At 36.1% G+C, this 21,048-nt stretch overlaps 1 protein-coding gene across 1 annotated transcript in view; it reads right to left on the reverse strand.

Moving 5' to 3' along the window:
- Positions 1–21,048, reverse strand: part of LOC120775686 — a 135,659-nt gene that overhangs the window by 44,707 nt on the left and 69,904 nt on the right. The window contains exons 2-4 of the mRNA XM_040105985.1: positions 9,004–9,201; positions 7,622–7,742; positions 3,610–3,757 (exon numbers count right to left, since the gene is read on the reverse strand). Coding sequence (XP_039961919.1) covers positions 3,610–3,757; positions 7,622–7,742; positions 9,004–9,201 — 467 coding nt within the window. The remainder of the gene's footprint in view (positions 1–3,609; positions 3,758–7,621; positions 7,743–9,003; positions 9,202–21,048) is intronic.

The raw sequence follows: 21,048 nt of genomic DNA on the forward strand, positions 1-21,048 counted from the left end.
CATATAATTTCACGTTTTGGGCATATCGATTGGCCAAAAAGATCGTGAGATATCACACCGTTAGACTTTTTCCTGTGAGGATTTGTAAAGTCTAAAGTCTATCAGACAATCCCGCTTCGTTTCGGGTTTTGGAGCAAAACATCACGCTTGTCATTCGCCAGTTATCCGTAGAAATGCTCGAACGAGTCATTGAAAATTGAACTCAACGGAGGGGCCATCTGAGACATAGCCGCGGCCGACATTTGAAATATAATCTTTAAAAAATAAATGCCAAATAATTAGGGTTTTCACAAGTCTCATAAAGTTATAAATTATAACGATTCGAAAACATAGCATTGAGAATTGTAAATGTGTAAACTCATTTTTGTATGACATCCAACAACAATTTTTTTAAAGAAGTGTAAAAATTTATAATTTTATGATTTTACGATGCTTTACGACGGGTTGTGAGTACCCCAAATGTTCTTTCGTATAATAATAAACATTTGCCATAAAGTTAAAAGTTTCTGTGAAAAAGTAGAGAACCACGAAATGGGTCACGTGTCATACAAGCAACAAAAAGTTTTGCAACTGATATAAGGTCATGTTCGAATGGGGTTCAGCTTTGCAATATCACCAGTTGCTTTATTGATTTTTGGTAGCTGAAGTTTTATACTCTAAAGTATAGATAGACGGCAGTAGAAGCCTTTGTTTAAATGCGTGGAAGTCAAAAATGATAGACAACCCGCTGTGGTGATCGTTTCTTTTTCTGCGCAGCATTTTCATGAAGCTTGAACAAACTGATTGTAGAAGATCAGTGACAGCTAGAATTCAAAGAGCAGAGTAACACAGATGCACGATATAAGTCTAAATCTGGAGATAAATTTAGATAGCAGCTTAAGTTGATTTAAGTCATAGTGCATAGTTATGTCTATGTGATAATAATTATAATTCTTTGGAATACTCTGAACAGCAACAATGCATGAATTCTCATACATATGTTAATAAAGCATAAGCCACTAAACAACTCGATTTGCCTTCATACAATTAATGCGACTTAAGCTCTTCTAAATTATTGCCACGAATTCAAGCGAATATTTTCGGTTATATTTGCTTTTTACGAGTTCATTAACTGATAGAAAATAGTTAATAATTTTGCTATTTCAACAACACATACATGCCAGCAGCGTTATGAACCCAAAGGCTTTCGTTTGCACACATAATCGAAAAGTTTCGAAAATCTGTTCGACTGCATTTACATTCCCAAGTATTTAAATGGAAATTTAATAAAAAATTGAGTGTTGCTTTGCATTGCGATTTGAATATTTGTGTATGCGTCAGTGGCCACAATATTTTCATCGCTTGTGTGAGGAAGCTAAAGTGCTGTGGGATTGTTGCTAAGCTTTATTTGTTGAGCAATATTTTGGTTTGGAAATTTTGTGTTTATAACTGTGTGATTTGTATATATGTACCAATGTGTGTTTGTTTGTAGATTTATTGCTGAAGTTTGCTGTTTTTAATATTTATTTGAGACTCACTCGTATATTGTGTTTTTTGAGAAATATCTACTGACAATTTCGAAGAAATTTATTGCAACAATAGCAATTAAATGTGAATATATTATTGCCGCAAATGTATAGCAATTCAAAAGAAATAAAACTTAAATATAGAGATTTGAGGTTACATATAAATATAGGCAAACGTAAAATATGCTTTGATTTAAACATTTTATATTTCTTCTTCTATTTAATAAATTTTTGTTAGATTAAGTTTCAAAAACTGCTGTAAATATAGTTCAGCAATAGTAATTTTATTTAAAAAGATAAAGTAAGAAGCTTCTGTTGCAGTAAGTTGTCATGTGACAAGTGGCAAATGTCATATATACTATTATGTATGTACTTAACATCAGCTGTTAAATAGTTCAACAAGAGAAATGAAGTTTATTGGCCTGTCACTTGTCAGCTGTCACGTGCAGAATTCTAAATCAGCTTCAAAAAGCCCAAAAGCATGTTTAAGAGTAGTTCAGCAATGGTAATTTTATTCAAACAGACAAGTTATGTAGTTTTTGGGTTTGTCATTTGTCAGCTGTCAATTGTCAAATTTTTAATTTGGTGCAAAAGATCAAAAAGCCGCTATAAAAGTAATACAGTACTATAATAATGTTGTAATTTAATTAAAAATGGTAAAGTAGCATGTTTGTGGAGCTGTCAGTTGTCAGATGACACGTGACAAATGTCATATTTACTATTATTTATTTAAAACTAGCTGTAAAATAATTTAACAACAGAAATTCATGAAATTAAGATTTTTTTTTGGCTTGTCACTTGTCAACTGTCACGGGGTAAATTTTAAATCAGCTTCGAAAAGTCAAAAAGCATGTTTAAAAGTAGTTCAGCAATAGTAATTTTATTCAAAAAGATGATTTGTGAAGTTTTTGGGTTTGTCATTTGTCAGCTGTCATATAAGAAATTCGTATTTACGTGAAAAAAACATTTTAAAATGATAGCACCCGTTAAGATATAATCCGGTAAGACGTATTTGCTGTCTGGTTAATTGCTTTTCGCTCACTAAACATACCCATCTGACTGCCTTTGCAACTAAAATTTACACTAATCGGTTTAGTCGTCAAATTGTTATGTTAACTAAAAGCATTTTATATGCAAATGGCAACACTAGTGCGAAAAAGCAATCAAGTGCTGCACTCAAAAGTGTTGCTCACCAGCGAGTTAACTTGCATTTGTTACTAACACATGCAACAATAAAAGCAACACACGACGTTGTGAGTAAATTCGATTATGTTGGTGACAGCGGAATGTCAGTGCTGACGCAAGTGTCACACCTCACGCATGAGCAGACTCAACGTTTTAGGTGCGAAAACGTTTGCGTATGTGTGCGTTTGTTAGCGCTGCAGTTAAACGGATTTCCGTCAGACGCATGCATGCTGCATACATCTAGGCGCATATGTGTTTGTGGTGGCGCCAATAACTGGGCTCGCCTTGATGTACCGTGATGTGATACCGGCGCACAGGATATTCAATTTCCGGCTTAATAAAATTGCGCCAAGGAGGAACTAATATAAAAATTATGTGCAAACATGCATGTGTGTTGTATGAGTATGCATGTGTGTGTGTGTGTATAAGAAATTGAATATTGGTGGCCTTCGCGTTGTCGCAATGCTCATGTGTTTGCTTGCGGCAAAGAGCGCGATTTTTAATTTCAATTTTCTATTGCACATGCAACATGCTACGTGCCACATAACGTTGCATGGCTTTGATTCACTTAGCGTTGCGCGGCTATTTAATATGATTAGCGCATTGGCAATAGGATATGTGCGACCTGGACATAAGTGATGGCACTTCCATCATTTTTACCATAATTTTCTCTTTGTTAGGTGCTTTTATCGTAGCAAATGTATTACTATAATTTTCATTGTGTTGCTGACAGCCCAAGTCTTTAGTAATTATCTCAATCAATTCTGCTCGCGATTTTTATTTATCAAAGCTTTTAATGCTGCTTTTATTGCTTTTAATAACGCTTGCTCTCTGAGTTTGCCACACATTTTCTCCATTTCGTTTTTAATTTACTACTTCGCTGTCTTAATTAATATTTGTTTTTATTATCTGCACTCACCTATAAAGCAGCGCACATCATAGCTGGTGCCGATCGGTGCGCCATAGTAACGTTTTGCCGGCACTAATTGCACGCTGGGTGGCGCCTGTGGGGTTAGGGTGAGTGTGAATGGGTGTGCGCCATCGCCAAGACGCTTCACTAAGGCTTCCTGGAATGCAAAAAAGAGCGAAAAATTATAATATCTCCTTAAACATAAAAATTAAAAAATAAAATATGAAATTAATAAGTGAAATTGTAGGATGGAGTCTTGTGTGCGAGTGAGGAAAGTGCTCTAAACGCCATTCACTTGGAAGTGGCCAGAAAAAAATTGTTTACATATGGCTCAAGCAGCTCACGACTCCGGTCCTAGACCAAGTATCTTCTGCTTACGTAAATCTGCAAACGAACCCATTAGTTTTCGAAAAAGACAAAAGAACAGCTGGTATGATAAGGAGTGTTGTGTTGCAGCGTGGAGAAAATAGACTATCTATCTCGCAACGTTACAATCGACCACAACACGTGCGGGATGGGATAGTTTACCGACAGGTGTAATGCTCGAAAATTCTACGAAAAGATGCGGCTACTAACAGAAGGTTTCAATACCAGAGCATACTCTTGTAGAAACTCTAGAGGTGATATAGTGACTGATGCCCAGCGTATACTGTAGGGAGAATTTCTTCAGCCTGCTGAATGGCAGTGTAGGCAAAACATCAGGAGATGGCGACCGAAATTCCCCAATCGATGACGAAGGAGCAGACGTTCCATTGCCCCACCATGAAGAAATCCAAATAGCAATTACTCGTCTAAAGAACAACAAAGCGGCGGGGACCGATGTACTACCGGCCGAGCTATTCAAACACGGCGGCGAAGAACTGATAAGGAGCATGCATCAGCTTCTTTGTAGAATATGTTTAGACGAAAGCATGTCTGATGATTGGATTTAAAGTGTGCTCTGCGCAATTGAACCCACAAGCTGCGTTAACTAGTGTGGGTTTAAACCTGGAATCTAAAATCAAACTTGGAAAAGACCCGTGAAAGTAAGACCGACAAACACCACAACCGCGTCATTAGTTCTACTTTCTACAGGTTGAATTCAAAAGCGAAGCAAATGGATGTGGTAGTGAACGAGGGCAAGACGAAGTGTCTCTTGTTATCAAACAAAAAGCCGTCGCACTCGCGACTATGCTCCCACGTTGACAACGTCTGATTGTGTTTAACGTGGGATCCTGCTGTCGACAGCTTAACTCCACGGTGCTCAAAAGCACAACGAATCAATACAATGCGTCGATCAGCGCCCTGAAAACTGGGTAAACATTTTCAGTACCAATTGGCAGTGTGGCATTGACACACTAACCACCTCGGTAGGGCTCGAGGCCCATCTAAAACCTCTGCCGTACTTTGGGTCCGGCACCCGGTTGCAATGCAACTCCACATTCGACTGACAAAGTCAGTTCTTCCGGCGATTTGGGTTTTAACCACAGTCACCACGAATCTCCACAAAGGGCCAAACCCAATGAGCAGACTGGAGCGAACTCCAGGGGCTACTGCTCCCCGTGGTACCAGGTTAAAGTCTTTGGTATGACCTTGTAGCCGAAGCTATGAAAAGTTGAGCTTCCATACTGCTCTGGACTAGTGGCCAGGTTCTTAGTCGCCTCTTACGACAGGCATGCCTTACCGCGGGGATATATTGGTTTCCCTCCCGAATCCTGAGGGGGTCCCCCCGTACCCGCAGGGCGAACGTTACTGTTGACAGTAATAATTTCGAAGTCGTAGATTATTTCGTCTATCCTAGAACCAGCATTAGCAACAACAACAACATTAGCTTCGAAATCCAACGCAGAATAACTCTTGCCAACAGGTGCTACTTCGGACTGAGTAGGCACTAGAGAAGTTAAGCCCTCTTTCGTATAAAGACCAAACTCTACAAGACACTCATCATTCCCGTCCTGCTATAGGGACGGAGGTAAGGACGATTGACAGTTGTTGAATCGGCGTTACGAGTTATCCAGAGAAACGTTCTGCGGAAGATTTATGACCTTTTGCGCATTGTAGAGTACCGCAGTCGATAGAACAATGAGCTGTCCTAGATATACGGCGACGACATTGACATAGTTCAACGAATCGTGTCGTTCGCATGGCTAAAAACACTCCAGTTCTGACAGTATGTAACGCAGTGCTGGCCAGGGGAAGCAGAGGAAGAGGTAGAGCTCGACGCCATTGGAGAGACTAGGTAAAGAAGAAACAGGCTAGACTTGGAATCTCCAATTGATGCCGAACAGCGAAAAGGAGGAACGGCTGTTGTAAACTCGGCTATAACCGCGACCAGCAACTCACTTCAAAGTAATTATTTGCTCAAATAATATTTTAGTGCCTTTCGGGATTTTACTAGCCACTTGTGTGTGTTGTGCGCTAAACCTTATTGGGTCCGAAAAGTCTTTTGTGTGCTATCTAGCAGCCAGTTAACAAAATTTCAATTTCAATTTTACGAGTTAACAATGTAGTGGTGAAAATGCGCCCATACACACGCACAAACATTCCTACCTACAAACTGACACGCACACATAGTTGTTGCTGCCATAAAGGAGCTGCTGAAATTCGCTTGAAAATTTGAATTAGAAATCTTGTGTTGCTGCGAAACAATCGTTTGCTTGCCTAGGTATTTATAATTATAACTAATTTATTGTTGCTGTTGTTAGTAACTCAAGGAAGTGAAGGCAAAGCGGCAACGTGGCTGTACTGTGTGGGCTTGGCTTCTAAGTGTTAAAAGTATTATATGCAATTAGAACTGTTTATACGGTTTGACTCTCTTTATTACCGTTATTAGTTAGTGTAAATGCTATCTCTAGAGTCTGCTGCAATATCAAATTAGAAAGAGAAACTCAAATTAGTAACTTTAGTGTTGAGTTGTTTAGTCGAAGAGACCGACCGAAGAGACCGACCATGTCGTCGTCTTACTAGGACGACTCCTCCGTTTTGGTTTCTTCCTTCTTTTCGGTTTCAGTTATATTCAGTCTGAAATTCGCAACAGAAGAGCTTAGATTTTTTTCACAAAAAACAACGACGAGTTGCGAGCTCGGAGCAGTTTTTAGAAGCGAACCCGCTCCAAAGCTTGGAGAAAGGCAACAGTCGGCTGGAAACGTTATATCGTCTGCATTTTTGCTTGCGCATAGAAGAATTTTTATTCACTATCTTTAAAAGAAAGGACCAACAACAGCGACTACCATATTACACAGCGTTAGTGGGCCGTCTGAAATCAAGCCATAAGTTCGAGCATAGGAGCTCTTCTCTTTTATGGCTTCGCAAAGGACTACATATAGCAGTTCATCTCACTTAACCTAACGTGACCTAAGCAATTTACCAAGTGACATGTCAGTCAAAACGTTAGAACAAAATATATAAATTTGGCTACAAATTGCTGCTTTATTCACCTTACTCTCCAGATCTGGCCCCTAGCTACTATTCCCAGTGCTCAAGTCTTAAAAGAATGCTCGCTATGAAGAAATGAAGAGAATCGCCCAAACTGAAGGCTCTTTTGAAGCAAAGGAGAAATAGTATTACAAAATCGGTATTGGAAAGTTAGAGTTTCATTATAATCAGTTTAACAACTGTTTCGACTAAAAAGTTTTCAAAACTGTGGCACCTATCCTAATTTTTGTTATAGTAGATGAATGTTTGAGTGCATAAGAAAATGCAGCTCCGGGTTATTTGGTGATTTTTGTTTTTTTTTACAGCTCTACAGAGCGCACTAACTCGTCAAGCGCTGAAGCACTGAACGACAGTGAGCAAAAGTCAGGCAACCGCTGATTTAACATTTGAATAATTAAACTAACTAACCAACCATTTAAATGCTTTCACCACAACATGTGTAGACAACCACAAATCCTTCTTTTCATTCGAACGCAAATTGAACCGCAAATTAAATACAAATTACTTTGTTTACTGAATGTGAAAGCTAAGACTAATTGAAATCAACTATGCATTTGATAAAGTGAAACATAAGCAGCAAGCCTGTGTGTAAGTGTGTTGAACTCACCTGCAGTGGACTGAGTGACTCACGCGCCGGCTCCTCATTCCTTGGCCAGACTTGATGTAGCGACATAATAGCCTCATTGCAGAAACGCAAACCCATCACCTCCTCATCCTCGCGGCCGTAACTGTAAAATGGAAGAAGAATGAGATAGAAAAAAATAAATTATGATTTGACTTGCAAATGTGGAGCTACTATTACTAGCTAACACTTGGACGACGTGATTGAAAAGAGATGCTGGCGCGTATATGTATAAGAAAGTGTGCTAACGTGACGTCAGAGTTTGAGGCGACTGTAGAAAGTATAAGAGATGAAAACAAACGGATATGAATGGAAGAGGAAAGGAAATCTGTGGTAACAACTGTACAGCAAACGCCTTGCAATAATAAGGAAAGTAACGAACAGAAAATTTTACGAAACTCTTAAGTTAGCTCAAAGGAACTGTTAAGTCCTCAGCGAAGGTATCAAAAAAATAGGTGATAAAATTCTACAATCTAGACTTTAAATGAAACTTACGTTCTCCTAGAAAGTTATAAACTATACCATTCTAAAATATCATATTTTTGTTTGGAAACTGGACATTTGGAGGCTTAATAAATCTCAAAGTAATTAATGTAAATTCTGATGCACGGAAGGACCTTGAAAGTATTTAGCTTGGATCTCGCGATGTTGATGTATGGACGGTCCTGAAAAGCGTTGCAGATTTCGGCTTGGATCTGGTGATATTGTAATACCACTTTTTTTTTGGGTCTCCGAAATCGTTCGATTCCGTTTATGAGCAATTATCTACTCAGTATTTCAAGTAATGAAAATATTAAATATTTTGAAATGCACGTTGGTTTTGTATAGAATCTCACGAATCCAATCGAGCGAAGGAAAAACTAAATATTCGAAGCATTCATAAAAAAGATCCCCAACTCGCACTTTTTCGAAGAGCGTAAACACTTAAGATCTTGGTGAAATAAGTAAGTTTGTCAAGCTAAAAAGTGTTGGCTTTGGATGAGAGAAAATAGTTATCGTATAAGGATTTGTTGCTGTCTTTCGACTTGTCACCTAACAGTGCTATGTGCATTCTATAAGATTTAGTAAATCATGAATCAAAACTTTTTACTTCTGTTAAGGCTCTTTTAGAAGTACCATACATATTCGTCGATATATGCGTCCACTATTCATAATAGCAAAGACTTAACAAATTATAAGAACAAAAGATAGCACAGAAATCATAAGTCCTCATCATATAGTAAACGGATCGTTCTCCTCTTATATATTTCCTAAGCGCTCTCTTCCTCGCTCTCTCTCCTCTCCCTTTATATCTTTTCAATCTCACTCCTTTCTCTCTCACTCTTCGCACTCTCTCATCTTCCTATCTATAACTTTTCAATGCTTACCGGAAAGTCAACGTTAATTGTGCATAAACCCTGTAACCTTGTATCGCCTTTGGATCCACATAAATAATGCCTCGCAATATAGCTGGATTATTGCCGGAAAGTGTGATCTCTCGCGAAGGTAAGTAGAGTGTGAGCACACAATTTGGTGAAGTCTTCTTGTAGACACGTTGCGTGCCAAATTCATCCTTGTGTGCGCATCTGGTGGGAAGAGAAGGAAAATAATTTAATTGAATTATTTGATTTTTGGAAAAATGGTTTTAAATGAACAATATAGAGGTAGCATATTACTCCTTTTTTGTAACTATAATGAGAAGATTCTAGTATTATTTAATGATTATGTAATTAAAACGATAGCTTAATAATAAACAGAAGAGCTTGGTGTGTTTGGCAGATGTGGAGGCTTTATTCCGATATGCAGTTATATTCTCCGACCTTAAGTCGGGTCTTTTTGTGATTATGATGAGCTCAACATAAATTTCTACGCTCTAAAGCAGGAAAGGGTCTGGGATGGCGTTCTGGCCTTCGATCTTTCTTGAGTCTGTTACTAATTATCGTATTTGAGCCCATATTTTTAGATTTTGAGAGGATTTTTATAGAGTACATAAGAAGGCTGCTATTTGACTAGCTTCAGGAGCTCTATTTTCTATCTGTGGTGCCTCTAATTTTGCATAGAGAGAAAGTAAGCGAGAGGAAGAAAGGTAAGAGAGAGAGAGAAGTGTGAGAGTGAGGGAGATAAGAGACAGTAAAGAGTAGAAGAGGAGATTGAAGAGTGGAAAGAGACAAAGAGAGAGGTGAAAGAGCGAGAAAGAGATCTATAAGGAGATATATCAGAATAAAAATATCCGTTTACTGTATGGTGAAGATTTAAGATCTCGATTTTGTTATGAAAAGTTCATTTATGTAAAAGTAGACTGCACAGAGCGAGAGAAAGAGAGTGAGATATAGAGAGAGATGAAAGGAGAGCGAGAGAGAAAAGGAGAGTGGGAGAGAAAAATAGAGTGTAAAAGAGAGAGAGAAATAAATAGGGTGATAGAGGATATGTAAATGGCATAAAGAGAAAGGAGAGAATGAGACTTTTCTGATACTGCTTGATGACCTCTCAAATCTGATATGACAAATATAGTCCGAAGCGCGTTAACAAATCGCTTTGTAGTCAGTCGTAGAACGCTCGATTCGTAGTTTTTTCTATATTAAAAGGACAAACGGAGCTTTTCTATGTAGAGTCATTACACTTATATTAATGTCTGATTCTTCGAAACTTCTCCCATGCAATAATTTGCTGGCGCTCCAGCTTTCGTTCTGGTTTCAGAGTGGGTGGAGATAATTGTCTCAAATAACTCAATTTCAATGAAGCATGAATTAAACATTGAATAAGTTAGAAATCGAATAGGTCCATGTATATATAGCTCTTTTACGATCAAATAATGTTCTAAAAAAATAAATAAATTTATGGTTAGAACTATCAGTAGTATGACTTCATTTAACTTCGACTAACACAAACTCCGTCATCTCTTTGGTTTCTCCCCATCTTTATATGCTTTCTATTTATTCAGAAAAGCAACAAAAAAGTAACCGAATAAAAGTTGGAGGTAGAAAATGAGTAATGAAATATTGTGGATCACAGTATCGGTAGACAAGCAAATTCAGCGTCTTTCATAGCGCGTACAAAAAGTAATTGTCTACCAGCAGCAACCTTAACGTGCTTACTATAAAGCCATTGCCGCTGGAGAGGTGAAAAGTGTAGCGGCCGTGTGGCTGCGCTGTCCTCTTCATTTCCGCAATTTGACAGCCAGAGACACCGCCGTCACCAGCCACCAGCTACTCCTTTATACACTCTTCAGAAGTTCAACTCATTTCGCTCATTATTCACTTAATTATTTACTCAACGCTGCTCATTTGCCATTTAATTTTTTATACAACGCACACATTCGCACACACTCTATATATTACATACACTCGTTCATACAAATAGTAATTCATTCATAAATATTCAATTTAGAGTACTGCAATTGCTGTCGTTTATATATATTGTATATGTATGTGTATTGTAAATATGTATGAGTGAGTCGATTTGCAATTTTTTTATGCGTACGTATTTGTGGATGTGTATATCTGCGCGTTTGTGTGGTTTTGTGTTATTAATGAAATTTTAAATGTAGCATTAATTGGAGTAATTTATCTTTGTGCTGTCACAAGTAAAAGTGCGTCGTTTATTGCACCTGCGAAGCAAGTTTTAAGCGTGAGTCATGATAATTTATTCAGAAAATTAATTCCAAGTGGAAATTGTGGTACATTTCAAAACTGACAGTCCTACGAAACTAAAGAAAAAAAAAATGAATAATTTATTAATTTTTTGAATTTTTAAAATTTAAAAGGATTGTTATAGGCAAACCTACCAAACCAAACAAAAAATTAATTTTTAAAATTATTTACCATTTTCTTTATTAATTTAAAATTTTTTTTTCTATTTCGAAAGGACTATTTAAAATTATTTTTTAGTTTTTCAAATTATTTTATTTTTTCTAGGACTTTCTAAAACTATTAATTAATTAAATTTTTATACAGTAATTTTTAAAATTATTAATTTTTTTCTATTTTGGTAGGGCTATCTAACATTATTTTTTAATGAGTTTCTGGAGTTTTCTAATTTTTAATTAATTTTTTCAAATTAATTTATATTTAAATTTAATTTCTTTCTTGTTAGGTAGGTTTGTCTATAACAATTTCTTAAAATTAATTTTTAATTATCTAAATTGCTGAAATTTTAATTTGGATCGGCTTTAAAATACCGTCCAGGTTTTCGGGAATAAAATGGGTATGGTACGGATAGAGGAGGTTCTCCATATTAAGAATATACTATATGTATGGTTATAGCAACAGGAAACCAATAGTTTTCGAGATATTTGCGTTTAAAGTTTCTAATTACCACTATTTAAATTAACTATTTTTTCGATTTAAAATTAATATTACACTTACAATTATAATTATGTTTATATTAATTAGAGAGAAATAAATGATATTACGTATTATTTTACTAATTTTATTTAATTTTATTAAAGTAATTCTGTCTTTATTCTACTTTATTTTAAATTTGCTTTAATTAATTAATTAATTTTAATTTAATCTTAATTAATTAAATTAATTTTATTTTTTTTAATATTAATTTATTTTAGTTTAATTTATTACATTAATTGAATTAAATTAGCGTCTTTTTTATTTAATTAATAATTAATTTTATGTTATTATGAAAACGTTGCAACCTGCGTTAATTGAAAATTATTAATCGCCTGTTGCCAATGAAGCCGTTCAATGCTTTTGATTTTCGTAGAATAATCAAACATTAGCAATATGAGCCAGATTCGAGGGATAAATTGAAATTTGATTTTCATCTTTAGTTATAACGGCATACATTCTCGAGTGAATATAGAAAAGTGCAAGAGTCGCAATTACAAGTGTTCAAACGCATAAAGCAGCTCTAATGTAATCAGTAAACTCTTGGACTAATGCATGAAATATCACTCATACGCCTTGTAGCACTCGCATAGAAATTAGATACTAATTTGGAACTTTAATGCATTTCATAAGAAACATTGATTAGTTTGCTCAAAGATAACAACGATATGTGTGTGCGAGCGGAGAGTTGGCTGTTAATCAATATATCATTGCTGATTGTAGTACTTTTGCCTCCACAGGCTGCAATAATCCAATTAGACTACTGCAAAAACCTTTGTAAATGATGAACAACGAAAGAAATTCAACTAATTATTATTTCGTAGAAGCAGCAGTAAAGAGAAGCAGTTTTGAATCGTTTTGCGGCTGCTTTTCCATTTGCTGAGCAAATTTATCATAGTAACCAGAGTGGCTTTTAAAAATCTGAAAATTTGGTATGAAAATTAGATTTTTGTTTGATATGTTGTCAATAAAAAAAGTAAAAATTAACTGAATTTCTGAAATTTTTTCCGATATTACGATAATTTAAGAAGTAAAAATAAGTATTTTAATCGAAAAGTACAGTGTATTTAAGACATTAGTAGGTGAACTTACACAAAATCAAGTGGGAAATTGAAATAATTTTTTGCACAAGATAAAATTAAGTAACCCAAAAGCTTGGTTATTTGAAGGTTTTACATAAACATTAAGGTTATATGAAAAAAGTCTATACACAAAAGTTATAGACCTTTTTATTACGTACAACATTCCCGTTTTTAATCCCTAAAAATTCAATAGCGCCACTCTCCTTCCCATTGGCGAACTGAGATTGGCAGTAAACTATTTTTCCTTTAATGTTTGTTGGTTTTCTCTAGTTTCCAATTTGTTTGATTCTCCTATAACATTGTTTTTTTTTTTCAAAAATTATCTACATTGTTCTAGCTTTACAAAAATATGAGAAAATCGTAGAATTCATAAGCTATCATCGAGAATATAATATATAAAAATATAATTTTCGATATAAAAATACCACTTTTATGTCTCAGTTGCTGTTTGTGTTCTTCCATTTGATTAAAAAATTTTAAAAGTTAATGAAAATGGTAAATATCAATAATATTACAGTAGTTAGCAAGCTGTATTAATAATTAGTATTAACTAAATATTAATAATTAATTAATTTAAATAAATATTATTATTTAGTTAATTATCATTTTTTTATTATTTATTATATTATTTAATTAATTAGTAAATATTATTAATATTATTTACTTTTTCTTTTAAATTTCGCTTAAGGGGTCAGTAGGGTAATATGTGCCTTTTTTTGCTGAAATTTTTTTTCATAGAAATTTTTGTTCTAGAATTGAATTTTTTCTTATATCATGAGGCATATCGTGGAGTGTATAAACAAATTTTTTCGGTATTTGTTGATGACACCTGTCGGAGAAATGGCTGGGTGAATGAGATGCGTTTTTTCAGTGGCGGACACGATTTCTCATGTTTGGATCATCCGAAACACAAAAACCCAATTAATTCTTAAAATATAAGTAAGTGGTTATCGTCCCTACTAGAATCATGAAAAAAATGTTGATAAATAAAAAAGTAATTGACGTTTTTATTTTTTTAATTTTTTTCCATGTTTTTTTACATAAATTTTGTCACAACATTGTCAATAAATTATAAAAAATTATGAATCTAGTAGGGACGACAGCTAGGCGTTTTGCGAACATTTAAGAAGAAAATTAAGCAAATCGGTTTTGTAGTTCGACCGGAGTCATGTCCGCCAATTTAAAAAAGTGTGTTTTGAGAAAAACGCGTTTAAAGCACCGAACGTCGAGCGGTATTATTATTTTTGGGCATTTACGAAAGCTTCCAATAGTAAAGTGGGTTTTTATATTAATTCTAAGGGTATAAGGAAACCGAAAATGCAAAAAAAAAAAATTAAAAAGATTACCCTACTGACCCCTTAACAAACTAAAACTATTTGAAATATATGCCTTGAGACGGTTTCGAGTGTCTAAAGCTTAATATTACAACTTGTTATTATATTCACTGCGAAATTATATCACGTCACTACATAACTACGAATATTTTCAACTCCTTCTCAATAAACAAGCATATAATCAGCCCAAAAATATATTGTCATACATGGCGTATGAGTAACATATTAAATACTACAATTTGTTGAAAAAAAATATTTATATAATATTTTAGTTTTTTTTGTTAATTGAAAACTCATTCAAACTATTTTGTGTATATTATTAGCATACTGTGTTCCACAACTGCTTATTTGTAAGAGTTTACAGTTTCATGTGGGTGGACTGTCTGGCATTTGAGTTGCCCTGAAACATGAGACTCTCTAATCATAAGCGTCATAGTGTGTAAACCAAAAGTGGTTAACTAAATTATTATTCTGCAACTAATTATTTGCAGCTGCGTACGTTATGTAGCAATTATTAAAACTTTAAACTCTGTTATTATGAGTACCACAGGGCGTATGAGTAACAATTTAGCATAATATGGAAATGCAAATTTCAATACAGATATTTGTAGAAAATTAATAAAAAATGTTAGAACTCTTTTGGCAACCATACAGGGTGTTTTTTGCATCCAAATGATTCCAAGTGAGTTTTTTGTGCAATTTTTAGCTCCTGAACAATTGAAACAGTGTGTACATGACCGTCGCCTTTTGTTCCTCAGACAAATTTTCAATAAAATTTAAATCAAATACATTCATAAAACTAAAAAAAATAAAGAAAAATAAAATTTACTTTTTTTCAATATTTCGTACAACTATTTTATTCAGTAACCCCTATACTCCTACCAATTAAATTTCTGACAATTTTCACTCAGCATTTATTGGTCATTAAGTATGCACATAATTTACTTAACTCAAACAGAGTGAATGAACTTTAATTTGTTAGAAAATTTCGCCAAACCACAACAAATACGATTAGCATGTAATTTACCACTGAACACACAAATTAATACCGTTACATATTGTATATTTGCACATGTCTGGCGTTATAGTTTCTCGTTGCGCGCTGCCACAAACATATTTGTCAGCGTTTTGCATTCAATTTTCGATTTTCCTTTCGTTTGCACTGCGCCAAAAGTTGGACAAGTTGTATCAATATTATTTTAATTTGGCCAAAACCAACGAAACACCCACAAATGCGCCAGAAAATGCTTGCGCTGGCGAAATATGAATGTTGGCTTTGCTAGTGGCATAACAAGTGGGTTGTCAAGGGCGTACTCTTTGATTTGTTTGTATGCGTAGGTTGTGACTCGCTTGTCACGTTGTGTTTGGCTGAGCGAAATTTTAATAGCTCAGAACACTACATACATACATACATACAAACATATGAATAAAATATGGTCTTTTCACCCTTTCTTTGAATATATTGGGCGCAAAGCAAGCAAACGATTTTATTATTCACTGGTAGTGGGCGTACAATGTCATAGCTTGGCCTTGAAATAAACAATAAAATTTAATTGCTTTAAAGAATATTTACCATTTGATCTAAAAAAGTAAATTTTAGCATTTAAATAATCTATAGTCACCTAAAATGCAAAACAATGTTTCATCAGAAGTCGAAAATCGCTGTCAGATATAATAACCAATACCAATATGAGTATATGACAATTTCTTCAGATATTACAGTTTTTTATATAAGAACTTAATTATGATCATTCAGTTTGGTTTCTGGTTTTAGTTTTGTACTTGCGTCATTTGTGAAGTATGCAGTAGTCACCTACCAATTCATTCTGTGCGTCAAGTGTAAGTCTGTCAAGTTGGCTTTGCCAAAAATTGTCAGCAACGGCATTACAGGGTGACAGTGGTGAATTTTATTTCACAAATTTGGTATTTTTTGCAATTAGGTGCAAGTTGTTTGCTCCTTATAAGCAACTAGCCACAATATACCCGATATACCAAAGCGATTTATATTTTTATATACAACTAACCTCAATATACCCAATATACCATATTGATTTTTTGTTTTCATATGCAACCAACCGAAGGCTCTTACTTTAATGGAAATAATTTACAGGGTTGAAGTAAAACAAATTCTTTCAAAGAAAATGACAAACAGAAAACCAATCACAGGATGTGAGCAGCAATACGAAAATATTTTCTTCCATTTAGACTTAAATAAGTTGAAGTTGAGTCTCAAAATGAAAAACAAACGGTCTGCTTTTGTTAAAGTTTAGTTTATGGTTAATCTTGAAGGCCAATAAGCCATGCATAAAGCATTTTTGGTTCTTCACAATACCAGATGCAGTTCAGTTGCTAGGTCCATGAGGGGTTTGTTATCTTTTAGAATGCCTGCGTTTTTCTAACCCTTTCTTCCATGTTATGCTTCTACAACAGTTTGCTGTCCAAGACTAGCAAAGGCTACTTGAAGCGGTCCTTGAAAGAGAGTTCTGTCCCATTTAACGAAGGGAACCTCCATGGAGGAATATTGTGCATTCATGTGTACATAAGCAGATCCGTTTCAACGCCAGACCCGCTTGCGATGCCCAATTCTGGACTGTATTGAGAGTGGTGTTCACAGTACTGCAAATTTGGTATTTTTTGCAGGCATCCTAAAAGATAACCCACCGCTTATTAAGATCCGTCCGCATATGTGACTACCTTAGAGGTTTTATAGTCTAAGTTCCTTAGCAGTTTGTTCACCACTAATGTCCATAGAAGCGGAGATAGCCCTCTATCTTGCGGAGTAACTCTACAGGATTCCTTGGTCATTTTAGCGTAGTTCGACTCTGCTCTTATTCGTCTAGAGGTTAAAGGGCTTCACATACATATCAGGGATTCTAAAGCAGCATCACACCTTATTTACTGGATACTATTCAGAGTAGATTCTTTAACGATTTTGTTGAGCGTTCCACAAATGTTCAGGCAAGCTCCAAGAGCGTACACCTTATATTTAAGAGCCTCAGGATATTAAATACCAGTAGTATATGTAGTGCATTCTCTATTGGTCTGTTCTTCGTATATGCATTTTCCGTCTTGCACAAGCTTCTGCAAGGTTCAGCGGCCCTAATATGAGTGTCCGAGATTTTCTCTTTTAAGTAGATTTGGTTGTTTCTACCTTTCTTCGGTATGAAAACTATCCAGCCCCTCTCCAGGAGTAAGCACATAGCTGAACTTAATGCAGCCACAAATTTTGTTTAAACCAATAATCACATTTTATTTTTATGTTGTTTTAGGAATCCTCAACATTTTCCGATGCCAAATCTTCAACAATCATCATTAGATGCAACAGTTTCAGATAGCCAAGCAGAAGCCAAATGACTTTCTGGATTATGTTACTGCTGTGTTTACTGTGCCTAAGTGGACCAGGCGAGTTATCGGTTGCCTCTCGAACCCACCACATTACACCTAACAGAGGTTAGTGTGTTGAGCAATAACAATTAAAACCAGCATTACATATTTCAATTGCGCCTAAAATGACCTCAAACTGAATGTTCCATTGCCAAATCAAGTAAAGGACTTAAATTAATTACCAACTTGCCTACGTTACCTCCACGCATGTGTCAGAAATATTTGCAACGAATGAAATGTCAGCGCATCGACAGACGTAATTAGCATTGGCATGCTTTTAGGCGTTCAAACCAAATTTCACCCATCAACTGTGGCTGATGACTTACATATGATTTGAGCTAGGCAGCGAGGCAGCTGCACAACTGTTCGCCCAACTTTTGTTTACGCAATAATGTGCATTAAACGCGCGTGTGGCAATTGCCAAGAGTAATCAGCATCATTATGACGCAGAATGCCTGACATACTTTTGTGCGCGCAAATTAGCACGCATTTTCGACATGATGGCGCATTAAATAGTGCTGGCTCGGTATGCAATGCAAAGCTGGCGGCGTTGATGAATTGAATGCTATGCGAATTGTGCGCGATTTTTGTAGACATTTTTGTCTGTGCCGTATATAAATGTATATACATGTTATATACTATAGATATATATGTAAATTTTTTGTTTTAAATACATGTGGGTGTATACATATTTGTTTATTAATTTCGCCTCTGTGCCAAATGCCATCAAACTATATTATTTGCAGCATTTCACATTTTCATAGCATACTTTTGTGCGCACTGTTGCTGAAAATTTGCAATTTCGACATTTTTCGAAACAAATGTTTGCCTAATGGAAAAGTTTTCTCCAATAATAAAAATGCTTTATGGCATTCTTAATTTGATCCATTAGAAATTTGTATTTTTCTTCGGTCGCGCTTGTTTATGAAAGTTTTGCGGTAAGCACATAAGCAGCCTGGAAGTATGTAAAGTAATAAGTAGTGTTGAGGATGAGGATTTTTTTGCTTTCACCGCAAAAGTTTTCCATATACTTAGGCTGTTTTATTTATTTTTCGATTTTTTTCATGAAACTTCAAATAAAAAAGCAAAGACACACAAATTAATAAGTTTGTACGATTCTTCAGTACTCAACAGGCGTGTGTCTTGCTTCACGTTTACTACTTTATATTTAAGACACATATGTACATATATGTGCTAATTTCATTTTGTATTCAATATAGTTTTTTCATATATTAGAAGTAATGCTGCTTTGAGATACATCCCAAGGGTCTGGAGAGGAGTCAGAGTTACTTTCATACCAAAGGCGCGTGAAGGCTCCCATGTTACGGCCAAAGACTTTAGGCTCATCAGCCTCTCTTCCTTCTTACTAAAAAGATTACTAGAGATTGATGGACTGGTACATAAGTAGGCGCATTCCGAACGATCATTTATCAGGAGCGCAACATGCTTATTGCAAAGTCAGGTCAATGGACACTGCCCTGCATACTTTCGTGTCAAGGCTTGAAGAAGCACTTAGGGTTAAAGAATTTACTGTTGAGACCTTCCTTGATATTGTAGGAACTCTCACTAACATCCTGCAGTCGTTACTGCTCTGGACGGTCTTGGGTTTTAATCAAACCTCAAAAACCACATTTTTAGACTTCTGTGCGATAAAGTGATTGAAATGGAATGGGGCAACGCACGTGTTCGACGAAATGTGATCCGGATCGTTCACGCCTACTTAGAAACTTGAGGGTCGTGCCTGCCGGTTGATTGCCTATGCAGACGATGTAGCACTTATGGTCAAAGAAAAGTTCTCGAGTGCCGTGTACAAGTTGACGCAAAGGTATTTCAGCGTCGTAACAAATTGGGCAGTCGGAAGTGGTCTCGTCATCAACCCAAATCAAGCCGAGATGGTTTTATTTAATATAAAGTACAAGATCCCGGTCACGCCGCTGTCGGAAAATATCCGACTGAAGCCGGTGAACATAGTGATGACTCAAGATACGAAGCTTTTATGGAACCTGAATAATATCGAAGAGAGAGCAAAAAAGGCATCGGTTGCCTTAAAATGCTGTTGAGCAGCCATTGTCAAAAGATGGGTTCTCTCACCGAAAGTGGTTTTCTGGCTCCACGACACAATAGTTAAGCTCATTATATTCTTGGGAGTGTTTATATGGTGGAGTACTCTCGAAAAGACCACGTGGGTTAAGAAAATCGATTGCGTCCAGCGGGTGGCGCCTTTCAGCATGTGTGGTGTACCAAGGTCCACTACAAACATGTGCTAGATATGTTGCCTGTAGACACCGTCGAAAGCTGGATGGTTGCGAAAGTTGCTATCAGACTCAAAAAATCTGGGTTCCTAGAAGAACGCGTGTCTGAACGCCCGGAAATCCTCACAAACTTTGACTTCATACCAGATCACTTAAATCAAAATCTGACGGCTCCTGCTGTGCCCATATACTGACAAAGCAGTTGTGACTAGGAAGAAGCCGTTGGATGAGAGTGGCAGTGAGCTTCTTTACGGATGGGTCAAGGCTTGGGTGAGGTTAGTAGAAGGATTTACTGTCAGGAGCTCTCTATCAACACCAGTTTCAGACCTCCTGACTATTGCAGTGTTTTTCAAACCGAGGTTGCATCCATTAAGGCAGCAGTAAATTTACTGCTCCGGAGTGCGGCCTCCTTCAGAGAAGTGATCATGCACCCAAATAGCGGAGCGGCGATACTAGACTTGAACTTATTAACAGTGCGTTCAGGGCTGGTCAAGGAGTGCCTAAACTCGCTATCAATAGCATCGAGTCTCTTTGTGATAAGACTGGTATGGGTCGCAGGCCACAGCGAAATCGCAGGCGTTTAATGAGCTGGTGAGCTAGCAGGGAAAGTTCATTTGTATCAGTCGCCTCTCGGATTATAGTATATAGGTTAAATACTGAGTAGAGCAATGCCAAGATAACAATTACAAGACTTTGGCTAAAACTTGCATCTGTGTCTTCTCATACATCAACCTCTGTCAACTAATTAGCTGACCCTCTAACAACCTTAGTAACTTTCCAGTCTTGCCATTGACATTCTTTATTAGTTCTCGTATGTTCATAAACACATAGTTAAAAATAGACATAAAAGTAACTGTAGGTCCCACCACTTGTACATAGATGCCTGTAGCTGCATGTAAGCCTTCGAGCACACACCACCCACCACCGACTCGAACACAATTAAGTCACATTTTAATTGCATTACTACTCTCGATTAATTTCAATTAAATGCTGCAAAACCAAAATAGCGTCCACACACTGTGTAAACAAAGTGCTTGAAAG

Source organism: Bactrocera tryoni, chromosome 4 (genome assembly GCF_016617805.1).
Source record: "Bactrocera tryoni isolate S06 chromosome 4, CSIRO_BtryS06_freeze2, whole genome shotgun sequence".
Lineage (NCBI taxonomy): Eukaryota > Metazoa > Arthropoda > Insecta > Diptera > Tephritidae > Bactrocera > Bactrocera tryoni.